Genomic DNA, 12,874 nt, shown 5'->3' with positions numbered 1-12,874 from the left:
AATGGTGAAAACTGAGTCCAGAGGGAGAGGACAACTGAATGGCCATTGCTTACAGTGCTAAGAAGCCAGATAAACTTGGAGCAACTTCTAGTGCCCAAGCCCCCTCCCTCAAAAATCTTTGGAGCCAGCACTGTAATGGCTGTTGGGAAAGCTAGCTTCTTACTGTTTTGACAATTGTTTCCCAGTACCAGCTGGTGTTTATTCTATTTTTACTACGGTGCACAGATGTAAAGAGAAACAACTGGCGCTCTCAACATGACAGAATTTTCTTCTTTGTTTCTCTGTTTTAGCTCTAAAACAAACAAACCCAATCCTTTGAATACAGTGTTCCTAATATATTATGTTCTAGATGTGTGGAACAAATTGCTACTTCAAAAAGGCAAGTACTAAGGACATGCATGCTTCCTGCTCATAGAATTCTAATTTGTTAAAATCCACCTGCTGTTGCTTTATTAGAAGCTCATGCAGATCTGACACGAACAGGTGGAAGCTGGAAGGTTTGTTTAGTGAAACTGCTTCTTCATTTTTAAGCATATCACAACCACTCTGAAATATATTGCCACCTAACAGCAGAAACTCCAAATTTTAGTGAGTAGTAATGTGCAGCATGAACTATTTCTAGTCAAATGTTTCTTATATAGTTCGTGAAATCATTCTTGGCTATTGCCTTCCTGGAGATCTACAACATGCAGGGGTAAAAGCAGCTGAAAAGCGAAATGAGCTTTGACACTCTGTTCAGTTTAGTTTTGCGCTAAGGACTAATTGCCTAGTCAGGGAAGGGGAAGTGTAACATTTTTGTTAATATGCTTACCCGAGGGCCCTGATCACCTTGATCTCCCTGCAAAGTGGAAAGATGAGATGATAGTTTTAACACAGCATCTGTGTGCTAGCCCAGCTCTCTTAAATAATCTCACATCATACTGCTTCAATAGCCACCAGTTAACACCAGGAGGGCTTCCACTTATTGTGTTAGTGGCAACAGCATGCTGAGACTCACCTTCTCGCCTTTTGGACCAGGTGGGCCCTGAAAGAAACAGGAAAATATATTCATTAACAAATGATAGGTGGTCACGGTGAGCCAAAAATGTCTGGTTCTCACATGAATCAGGTGCCTATAGACTGCAGGAGTGAGGGGTGAGCAGTGGGGAGGCCAGTTGACTGAATCTTCTTCCATATATCAAGGTATTTGCTACCTGAGGTGAAGGACAAGATGGCGCCCTGCAAAATTACTTGTACAGAAGCCAGCTAGATTTGTAGTTTGATAATAATAATAATAATAATAATAATAATAATAATAATAATAATATATCCCACCCTTCCTCCCAAAGGAGCCTAGGGTAGCAAACACACACGTGAGGAATCAATTAAACCATATAATAACATCTTTGAAACATCTTAAAAGTAATTCCAATACAGATGCAGACTTGGAAAGAACTCTACTTGAAAGCCTTGTTGGAAGAGGAAGGTCTTCAATAAGCACAAACAGACAACACAGGTGGCCCCCATCTACTATTTAATGGGAGGCAATGCCGAACACCAAGGCCTGATTACTATACTGCATGGACCTCCTGATAGGATGGTATTTGCAGGAGGCCCTCGCCTGCAGGGTGCTGTGATTGATTAGGTATACAGTATATGTTGAATTTTGCTTCAAAACTGGTGATGGGACGACATCCTCCGCTACACCTAAGGTAAGCAGGCACAGATAGTTTGGATGGCACACACAGCTCTGTACTTCAGCATGTCACTACCACTCTGTGCCCCGAGCACCTGCTGCTTCCCTCTATCTAATGGTAGGACCGGCCCTGATCCCTGCAGATTGAAAAGTATCTTGTTGTGAAGGCTAGGGCACAGGCTTAGTGCCTCAACCATTGTTTGCAAAAACATGCCAGATTGACCCAGAAAGTTGCATGCATAAACTAACAGGCTTATCATCCAAAACAGGACAGCATGAAGGCAGAGCCTTCCAAAAATTGAATCTGCACCCCCCTCCCCACTACAAATGTGATTCCTCAGGGTTGTAGATATGCCACAAGCAAGATGAAAGAGGAGGAACTAGATGCACCATAGTTGCATCATAATTAAACCCAATGTCAGATAGTGCAGTGGGCTTCAACCTATGCTCACTTTGCACACGCGATCGCAACCTTACATGGGTGGGAAATAAATAAGTAAATAATGGGAGGGGGGGACCCGCCATTCCCTGCTCTCTATTTATTTCTTTATTTCCCGCCCATGCCCCCAGCAGGTGTTCCTTGCTTACTTTGCTCTGGGAATGTCACAGGAGCACCCAGTAAGCAGCCCTCTGCCTTGCGGAAGGACCAGTTCTGGGGGTTCTTGACTTTGCATGATTTTGCCTTTGCACACGAAGTCCTAGAGTCAAACCCTCACGTATGTGGCAGACCAACTGTGCTAATAAATTAATATTTTAAGCTTCGTCTTAAGGTGCATATCCTTAGCCATTTTAAAGGCCAATTCAGTGGTTATTTTACTGCTGAAGTATCTTTAAGACAGGGTAAACCATCCTTGAATTGCTCCTAACATTTTACAAACACTGAACAAAGAGATGAAAAGGAATAATAATACAGTAGAACAGAATAGCAGAATAGCAATGTACACCTTCTGAGTGATTTTATTAACTTCATTGTGACTATTCATCTTCCCTAATCTCCGTGCTCAGTGGCATGTGTGTACTTGGACCATAAACTGCCTTGGCAAACATACCTAATGGAGATTCGGTTTTATGAATTTGCCATAAAAGCTGACACTTTGCCTTCAGTGTGGCAAAGGAACTGTTCATTCTGAAATACTCCCTTTGTGTACAAAGAAGTCTTATTAAATGGGATGGTATGGTGCAACACAGTGAGCAAAGATATTCCCTTTCATCCTGAGAATCTTGGATGCTATTCCCCTTTAGAGCATATCATCATTTTAACTGTACTTGACAAGCAAAAAGGTAATGTTGTTGTTTGAGACTTCTTGGATGCAGCCCACTTGCCCCAATTTTCCAGAGTTTATACTGTTGCACTTTTCCAGTAAACAGAAACCAAAGTCCAGGTCTTCAGTTCTCGACTCTGGCTTTCCATATTGATTTTCATTACACAGCCTTTGCCAACCTGGTTCCCTCCAGATGTTTTAGACTACAACTCACATCAACCTCAGCTGGAACAGTTCAGGCCCTTTCCATAGGCCCTGTTCATGTGAACACAGTGGACGTGGTGGAGGGGGAGTCAGTCCAATGCAGGATGGCCATGTAAACCTCAGCACTATGTGCTAAGGGCAGTAGGGATCAGGATCTGATACTTCTTCCTTCTTTTTTTGAATGTTTGATATAAAAATCAAAAAACATGTTCACAGTATAAATAACCCACCACTTTTTTATTAGGTTGCTAGGTTAAGATGCCCACCTACTATTCATAATCAATAGATTCCCTGAACAGGATTTTCTCAGAAATTTGTCACCCTACAGGTAGCTATGCAATAGCAAATTATGATTTCTCTGTTTTAGAGGTAAGAGATGTTTCAGATAATCCATTAATATTGTGCAAACACAAAACAGGTTTTTAAAGAGCCAGCAAAAGGACTTGAGGCAAATATTTTTTAACAATAGCTAAGGTAACTTTATTTCTGTTAACATTCATGCATGTTAAAATACTTTGCTCTTCCATCTTGTTCAGTAACAGGGTATACAATATTGTTTACACTGTGTTATTTCCATGAGCTATGCTTTTATTTTACTCAAAGGAGTACCTTAAATGTAAAACCTACATCCTCTGCCTTAAACATTCTGGCTGCAATCCAGAGAATCTCATGTGCAGAAGTGGTTTGTGTTCACACTTATGCATGCAAGGATCTGCTCCATAGAACATATGGCCATTTTATCTGTGGCAGCACTGATCACCTGTTGAGAGGAGAGAATGGAATGAAAGTGCCTGGATTCAGTTTCCCCCTCCCTCAAACAGGTGATCAGCTGTGTGTGTGATGCAGGAACACCATGTATGCATCTATGCCCCATTAGAGCATCTTTTAACATGTGAAAGATACAATCCGGAGGTAATTCTCACAGCGTGTTGTCCATGTTCCTATGGAGTGATCGAATACAATCCTCTGCTGCTGAGATAAATAGTTCACAACTAACTAGAATGTGAACTGGTCCTATTCTTACTACTTCCAGAAATAATTCCTAACATACTGCTATGTACCACCTCAATATCTGAGCAGTGAGAGACTCCAGGAGTGGAGACTGTGGTGTCTGTAGGATATATGGTTTTAGTCACAGCTCTATACCACCTAGAGGGACGCGGGTGGCGCTGTGGGTAAAACCTCAGCGCCTAGGACTTGCCGATCGCATGGTCGGCGGTTCGAATCCCCGCGGCGGGGTGAGCTCCCGTCTTTCGGTCCCAGCTCCTGCCCACCTAGCAGTTCGAAAGCACCCTTAAGTGCAAGTAGATAAATAGGTACCGCTTTATAGCGGGAAGGTAAACGGTGTTTCCGTGTGCTGCGCTAGTGCTGGCTCGCCAGAGCAGCTTCGTCACGCTGGCCACGTGACCCGGAAGTGTCTCCGGACAGCGCTGGCCCCCGGCCTCTTAAGTGAGATGGGCACACAATCCTAGAGTCTGTCAAGACTGGCCCTTTACGTTTTATATACCACCTGGGTATATAGGGACGCGGGTGGCGCTGTGGTCTAAACCACAGAGCCTAGGGCTTGCTGGTCAGAAGGTCAGCGGTTCGAATCCCCATGATGGGGTGAGCTCCTGTTGTTCGGTCCCTGCTCCTGCCAACCTAGCAGTTCAAAAGCATGTCAAAGTGCAAGTAGATAAATAGGTACTGATCTGGCGGGAAGGTAAACGGGATTTCCGTGCGCTGCTCTGGCTCGCCAGAAGCAGCTTAGTCATGCTGGCCACATGACCCTGAAGCTGTACGCCGGCTCCCTCGGCCAGTAAAGCGAGATGAGCGCCGCAACCGTAGAGTCTTTCCATGACTGAACTTAACTGTCAGGGGTCCCTTTATCTTTACCTATATACCACCTGAACATATGATGGAAGTGCTCAAAGTATTACAAGATTTTGCTTCTCCCTTACATTTCCAGAGAAGCTCTCAAGTCACAGCCTGGGATCCAGCACAGAGCAAAACATGTCTCCGTGTCTCCAGCTTCCAGCTGACCCACAGCTGAGTACAATTTGCATGAGCAGCCTCCATCCATGCCCCTCCATTCCCCCTTCTACTCAATATTCTCAGGCCTTTCCTGAAGGTCCACCAACTATGTCTGTTCAACTGGCTCTGAAGGATGCTTAGCCTAAGCTGCAAATGAACCACAAAATAGGCCAGAAGCATTACAGACCAACTCAGAAATGTTATAGAGCCACTAACAAATAACCTTAAATTGGGTAGTATTCCACTAAGATTCACACAGAGTAGTCTCAATGAAGTTAATGAACATGACTATCTTAGGTCCATTCATTTCAACAGGCTTACTCTGAGTAAAATTTAGTTTTTTCCCAATGATGTGATGTCAGAGCTGTCCAAGTTATGTCAATAAAGTAGATCAGATTCAGGTTTCTTAAATCTAGTCATCAGCCAAACATTTAATAGGGTAATATAAATTAAAGTTCCCTAGCAGATGACAACATGCCCCCTTGAAAATTGTTGTTCCTCCTTTAACAAATGTTAAAATGAAATGAATGTATGCAAATCATAATGTGTGAAATTTCCCTGACAAGACACAACATTTTCACTTTTTCTCCTCAGCATTTTCTCCTCTTATCGGTTACTACAGATAGAAAATGTGCAGTCTTCACTGTTGCATATTTACCCTGTCCACCCAGTAAATAAATTACGGATGAATGGTCAGACCTCTCCACATCTCTCACCAAAATTTGTCCCAAGTAATGTTTTCTCAGAACAGACAACAATCAATATATAATCACATGTATGAGGTGTTCAACTCAGTTTAAACCACAAGAACAGGTATGTTCAGAATATGGGATATTTCTGAACCTTTCTTAAGACCGCTGAGAGCATCAGATTTAACTGGGCTTTAGTAAAAGCTATCATGTCTCTCTGTTTCTGCAAATTCTTAAAATAACAAGGTAGTACAACATGAATGTAAGGGAAATTCTCATACAATGGTGCTATTTTAGAAACTGATACAGTTGCTCTGTCCATTTGAAGGGATATATCAGACAATATCTGTTTCAAAAGCTTTTGGTAAAAGCTATCTCAGAACTTCATTCAGAAAAGCCTGAACTAAGAGATGAAACAAACCCCTTCCAAGAGTGTTCATTTCCTCAAAGGCTACTCTAAGAGGGCAGCAAGGCTTATGAAATATCATTTTTAGGCAAATGCCACTATTTGTATTGTTGTTATGATCAACATAGCTCTACATAAATCAATGGGACAAGTAACAGCAATGATTGTGTGCCTTCATTCTGAATAACATCCAAAGGGTGTAAATTCCCAGAGATCCACACCTGGAGCCCATGCAGAAGTTGAGGAATAGGTTTGCCATTGTGCAGTTCCAATGCTGGTACATCCCTCGTTCTATAGAAATACAAACAAAAGCAAAACCCTATTCTGTTTTTGCCATTTCCTGCTTTTTAAGATGTTGTGTCCAGCTTCCTATCTGAAAAAATACCTCCCCAAAACCTGAAAAAATGTACTTGATATATCCACTCCATTTAACTTCCAGATATGTTTGCAAGATCTTTTCTGAGAAACAACCTCTTTGGTCTTGATTGATTGATTGATTGATTGATTGCAAGATTGTAATTACTGAAGGATGAAAGGTATCATAAACTAGGGTTGGGGAACCTAATCTGATTCTTTTACCCCTTGCAGGCTAAATATGATGTGTGAGAGGGGTCAGGAGATAATCGTCAGGACTTCCAAGCACCATACAGGGATTGCAAGGAACCCTGCACAGTGCTTTGAAGTGCCACTTATAAGCAGTTTTGAAGTCACCATCTATCAGGTGGTAGAGACTTCTAGTCTGACTTCTGAAGGGATTAGCTGTGCAACTGAGTTCCCCATGGAGAACTGAGTCATGCAGTTGATCCAGCCACATCTCTACCTGCCTCACATCTGACATTAGGTGTGGGGCAGGTGGGTGTGAGGAAAACCACTTCATGGCCAAATTGAGACTTGTGGCAAGCCAGATTTGGCCCGCAGGCCAGAGGTTCCCATTCCTGTCATAAACCAAATCTGAGTTGAAGACATCAGTACTGTGGCACCTCCACATAGAATCATATAATTGTAGAGTTGGAAGGGACCCCAAGGGTCATCTAGTCAACCTCCTGCAATGCAGGAATCTCAGCTAAAGCATCCATGACAGATAGCCATCCAACTTTTGTTTAAAAGCCTCCAAGGAAGGAGAGTCCACAACCTCCTGAGAGAGGTTTGAAATATTTTTTATCACCTATTTTGGTGATAAAAAATGCTGAGTATAGCTGAGCAAAGTAGCTGAACAACTGAGTCTAAACCCTGCATAGTGGGCATCTCACTAGAAGGTAACATCATAGTAGACTTGTTTTTTTTAAATATGGAAAACAGTTTAACCCAGTTAGAAACAAAAACTAGTAGAATCATTAGTTTTAATTCCATCACACTTTGGCTCACAAAAAAGTAGCCATCTTGTCATAACAATTTGGTTCCACGGTCCAAGTTTATCGTGGTCCCACAAACACTTATCAGCAGAGAAATGTGCTGAATCATGAGAAGTGATAGAGAAAGTCTTGGTTGTGGAATGACCACATTGTTGTGCTTCTTGGAATATTATTTTCTCTGTTGTCTGTTATGAGAGCTCTGAAACTTAAGTGGTGTGGTTTTGACTTTATTGAATTTGGCTATGTTTTAAGAAAAGCATTAGACTAGAAGCTACAGAATGCCAAGGATTAAAACTGCAAATGCTCTTAAAAGTTCACGGTGGTTCTGCAGCAAAGCTTCCATTTCTCCCTCTCAGTACTGCTTCCTCTACTTCTACTTGAGTAACTCTAAGAACATAAGAACAGCCTGCCGGATCATGCCAATGACCCATCCGGCCCAGCATCCTGTTCTCACAATGGCCAGCTGGATGTCTGCAGGACAAGACAACACAAGTCAACACAAGAGCACCCTCCTTTCCTGTGGTTTCCAGCAGCTAATATTCAGAAGCATTGCTGCCTCCAACTGTGTGCCATTATGGCTAGGAGCCATTGACAAACCTCTCCTCCATCAATTTGCCAAATCAATTTTAAAACCATCTAAGTTGGTGGCCATCACTGCCCCCTGTTTCAAAAGAGTCTTCAATGGAGTTGCTTTATACTGAGTCAGACCCACTGGTCTATCTAGCTCAGCAGCGTCTACACTGACAGCAGCTCTCCAGGGTTTCAGGCAGGATATATTCTCAGCCTTAATTGGGGGACTGAACCTGGGACCTTCTGCATACAAAACAGATGTTCTGCCACTGAGCTATGGTCCTCCCTCAGACACCTCAGCAACCAGCAATCAATAGGTGGCCAACTAGGAATGAACCAGTGGACCACAATCTTCATTTAGTCACCTGTTTTAGGTTGATAGCTAAATGTCAAAGTGATATTGGGTTGTGTGTGAATAGAAGAAGCTTGTTTACAAGTTAATACCTCACCAAGTCTTTGAGAGGCCCAGTTACTTGACCCTATGGAAGGAGTTAACTCATTTGGTTGCTCCCTGCCATTATACAAACCACTTGTTCACTTAATCTTAAACATATATACCTATTTCCCTTCGTCAGATACTGGAAAGTATGCTGATAGGATTCAATAGAAGGAGGAAGTTCAATTGACTAGGGTATAGTATTATTGTTAATATATATTCATGGCAGTCACCAGAAATGACTGCATTGAAATTCAGGAAGCAGAACAATAAATCAACCAGCCACAAAGCTGTACGAGAGAGAAAGAGAGAGGATGAACCCCACACATACAACCAGTCTGAAAGGAATAAAACGTCTGCCTTAGAATTTATAATAGAAGAAGTTGAGACTATGAAAAAAAAAATTTTTTTATCAAAGTACTCTGTCCCACCTTTCCACAGAAGACCAGTGTTTATTACAATGTCAAACTCTGCTAAGCTTGGAAAGTGAGCAACAGCTATAAACGGATTTATAACTTCACACCTTTCATTCTGCACTGAAGATTAAAGGGACCATGAAGCGAAGTGGGGGGAAATGGGCAGGGGGGAGAGTGAACCAAATAGAGGCTGCCGAATTTCTCAGTCAGCCCCCGCTTATCAGGTCACAGCCATGGAAAAAGATTGCTTCCCCTTTTTTTAGGGGTATCCTTGTGATGATATCTTTATTACTGAGCATTTTCTTCAATAGGTATGAATGTTTGACTGAGCTGCGTTGAGGGAGCCTGTTGGGCACGGGAAGCTTGATGCTAATCACAAGACTCAACCATATGGAAGCAATTAAAGCAGCCCAGAACTGGAAGGAAAATAGGAGCAGAGAAGAGGAGGCGGCTTAAAAAGACGACTGATCAAGTCAAATGGAATTTAAGGCTTTTAAGATTGCCGGGATGAGGGAAGAATGCGCCTTTCCTAACACAATGCAAAATTAAACATAGGAAAACAGCACCTCCTGCAAGTGGAAGCAATTAAATCCTTTGCGAGATCTTAACGTTTTCTTTACCGTCATATGCTTTCATTTACTCACTTTAGGTAAGCTGAAGTTCACAGAAGAATATTTAATTATTTTAGCCTAAATCTGAAAAGCTGAGCTTTCATGTCACCAATTCTCTGGTTCCCATCCCAGTGGCGCAAGGAGATTCGCCTTCGGATCTGATGATCGACATCAGTTCTGTTTAGACTAGCCCTTCAGTGCTGTTGAGATCAGGCTTAGGTTGGCAGGTTCTGATTCAGGAGGAGGAGAGGGGAGGACTGCATTGTAGGAACCTGGGTTGGAGTGGGGGAATCTCCCCTCCTCCCTGACTTCAGCTGCCTTGGAGGAGGGAGCAGGGGTGCTGACTCTGCCTCCTGCCCTTGCTGCAAAGCAGAGTTCCTCATTGGAGGCTGGGAGGGCTTTCAACAGATGAGGAGGCAAGGTTGAGCAAGAGGCAGTTGAGACTGAACAGGAGTATCATTGCCTAGAACCAGATGGCACCTTTGCAGACCCACCCACCTTGACAAAGCACATGCATGCAACCTCCACATTCCCACAAGGCAGGAGTGTCTAGCAACTGAGTGGGCCATGAAAATCTTTAAATTCTCAGTAGGGTGGTCAGGAAATTTCTCGTCGCTTCTGGCCAGTTCTGAACTTCTCTCCCTGCTCCTGAATTCTTGAATTGTGACTCCTGAGGTCTTTGTCAGCTGCCACACCTGTACCAGCACTTGCCTGAATAATAATCTCTTTCTGACTTTCAGGAGCCCCCTTCTGCGTGGTTTGGGTGGGAGCCAGGACACAGATGCTGGAATAATGTTTCAACTACAAGGGAGTTTACAATTGTGTAAATGCAAAACAGGGTCCTCCAGTGTTAAATACAATTCCCAGCTTCAAATTCACAGCACAGAGGCAAGGTTCGAGCAGAGTATAAAATATATTGTCCCTTCTACTGTCAGGGATTGGCTAGGTGATGAGGAGTGGTGAGAGGCAGCAGTCAGAGAATCCCCAAGGGAAACCTCAGACGAGGAAGGCTCAGAGTCCGGAGACTAGTGGTGGGACAAAGGGGAGAGATCAGAAGGAGAAAGGGGGGGGTACCAGATGAGGCAGAGACAACAGGGCTTAGTGAGCAGAAAGAACCTGTGCTAGGGAGCAATTCAGACTCTGAAGCAGAAGCAGAGGAGACGGGACAATACAGGAAGAAGAATACAGGGAGCCTGCCTCTCCTAATGTGACAAGTTCCCCTCTACCCTTGTCTCTAAGGACACAAAGAGTGATGCATAGAGCAGAACAGAGATTAGAGATGCCCATATGCAGTTTGAAACTGCTTGGGAAACAACCCCCAGAGAATGAGCCTTAGAAGGAATTGAAGGTGGGGACCTGCCATCAGTCTTGGCAACTGATAGGGGCAAGACTTACTGGGAAGTCTGCTTCTTGCTTGCTGGCCTGCACCTGAGTCCTGCCCTGACACCTACATCCATGTGTCATTTCTAGATGAAGCTGCTTGTATCTACCAACTGTGCACCAAACAAAGGCACATATAACACATTCGGGTAGGGTTGCCATATTTCAAAAAGTAAAAACACCACAAAAATGGGTAGACGGCATTCCCAGTGACTTCCCAACAGCTATGGAACTGTTCCATGTCAAAGGTCTATTGTGCCTTTTTATTTGACCTCCAAATTTTATGAGCTTCGTTGAGAAGCTTCCATCTGCATCCCCTAATGGCACCTAGCAGCTCATGATTCTTAGGCACTCATGAGTAATTGTTAGCCCTAAGGGAAGGTGAAGGAAACCCGAGGAAGGATAAGATGCTGCCATTGGGATCCATGGAAGGACTTTGGGGTCGAACATGCTGGCTGTGATGCAACCTGACTCAAAGGAAGCCTGGCGGCAAAGGAAGAGCTGTACTAGCAGCTGGGGGAAATCCCATATGGGTACACTTTGCATGCAGGATTGCTCCCAAAGAGCTTGGACATCAGTGACATTTTAACTGCTTTAATCAGATGTTAACTCGATTATCTTATATTTCTGTTTTCAAAAGAATGTACCTTTGCATACTCCAAAGTTTCAAGGTAGAAGAGATTAAGGTTGTTATAAAACAACCAATAAACTATATAATAAACTATATTACTTTTACACACACACACACACACACACACACACACACCCTCTTATCTTTGTAAAGTTGGGGAAATAATATGAAATAAAGCATTAGATCAAACAACAGATAAATAAGGTGCTCACTTGCAACCAGCTTTCCATTTTTGCTAGAGAAACCAGTTCTGAGATGACAAGGGGAGATATATTGTGGCTTACATATGGAGGATGAAGATGGAATTATTGGCTGGAAAAGGCTAAAGTAAAATGGGTGTATGTTAATAGAAATATGGCATTTCAATTAATGTCTTGGATGAAGGAGCTGATGGTATCAATATTGAACTGGAAGATAGTTCATAGGAGAAATTGCAAAAGCTTTCGAGGTTAGGATACAAGTTGAAAAATGGCACTGGTAAAATGGGAATACTGAATATTACATGTTAGAAAGGAGAAGAAAGCGAATACACACCTAAGGATCTAGGAATGATAACACTGGCAAATCTCAAGTTGAACCTTGTTAAAGGCCCCCAAAAAGAGAGGGGGGAGGGAGGGGGAGGGAGTGTTCATGTGTGATTTGTAATTTTTGAATTAATAACCATAACATAATATGATTAGCAAAAGAGATTTTAGTGTCATACAACTGAACATTAGTTAGGTCTCAGCTAGAAATCTATGTCCACGTACAAACTGGAGAACGTAATTGTTCATCAAGCAAGGACAATGTATTAAAGTTAACTATACAAATATTTGGATTGCATAACTTTATTCCCAAGGTAATTAAGAAACTTTAAAAAAGAAGATGGAATGAACCTTTGATTAGAAAATTTAAGGACAAGTGCAAACTCACTGCTTTTTCATAGTAATGGCTGTGGGTTGCCTCCATGTACAGCCCCTCACGCAGGTGTAAGCTTGCTGTGTTGTAAGTTCATGAGATCCAGTACAATATATAGATCACATGAAGATACAATGCAGCCACTGAGCCAGCCTCTCAGTTTTTCCTCATATGCAAAATGTTAAGAGCTGAACATAGATAGTAAAACTCAAAGTAGAGTTGAAAGAGAGTACCATACAGCATGATAATTGCTCCCTTCTCCATTGTGGGATCCTTTTGCATTACCAGACTGAAATATTACTGTCCCTCTATCTGCTATCAATGTTTTGCTG

The 12,874-nt window shown here is 42.6% G+C and overlaps 1 protein-coding gene across 1 annotated transcript in view; it reads right to left on the bottom strand.

Moving 5' to 3' along the window:
* Positions 1–12,874, bottom strand: part of COL25A1 (collagen type XXV alpha 1 chain) — a 294,893-nt gene that overhangs the window by 110,955 nt on the left and 171,064 nt on the right. The window contains exons 6-7 of the mRNA XM_083571406.1: positions 998–1,024; positions 812–838 (exon numbers count right to left, since the gene is read on the bottom strand). Coding sequence (XP_083427532.1) covers positions 812–838; positions 998–1,024 — 54 coding nt within the window. The remainder of the gene's footprint in view (positions 1–811; positions 839–997; positions 1,025–12,874) is intronic.

Source organism: Podarcis filfolensis (assembly GCF_964270895.1).
Source record: "Podarcis filfolensis genome assembly, chromosome: 9".
Lineage (NCBI taxonomy): Eukaryota > Metazoa > Chordata > Lepidosauria > Squamata > Lacertidae > Podarcis > Podarcis filfolensis.
The sequence above is the reverse complement of the archived record's forward strand: the minus strand, read 5'-3'. Positions and strand labels throughout refer to the sequence as shown.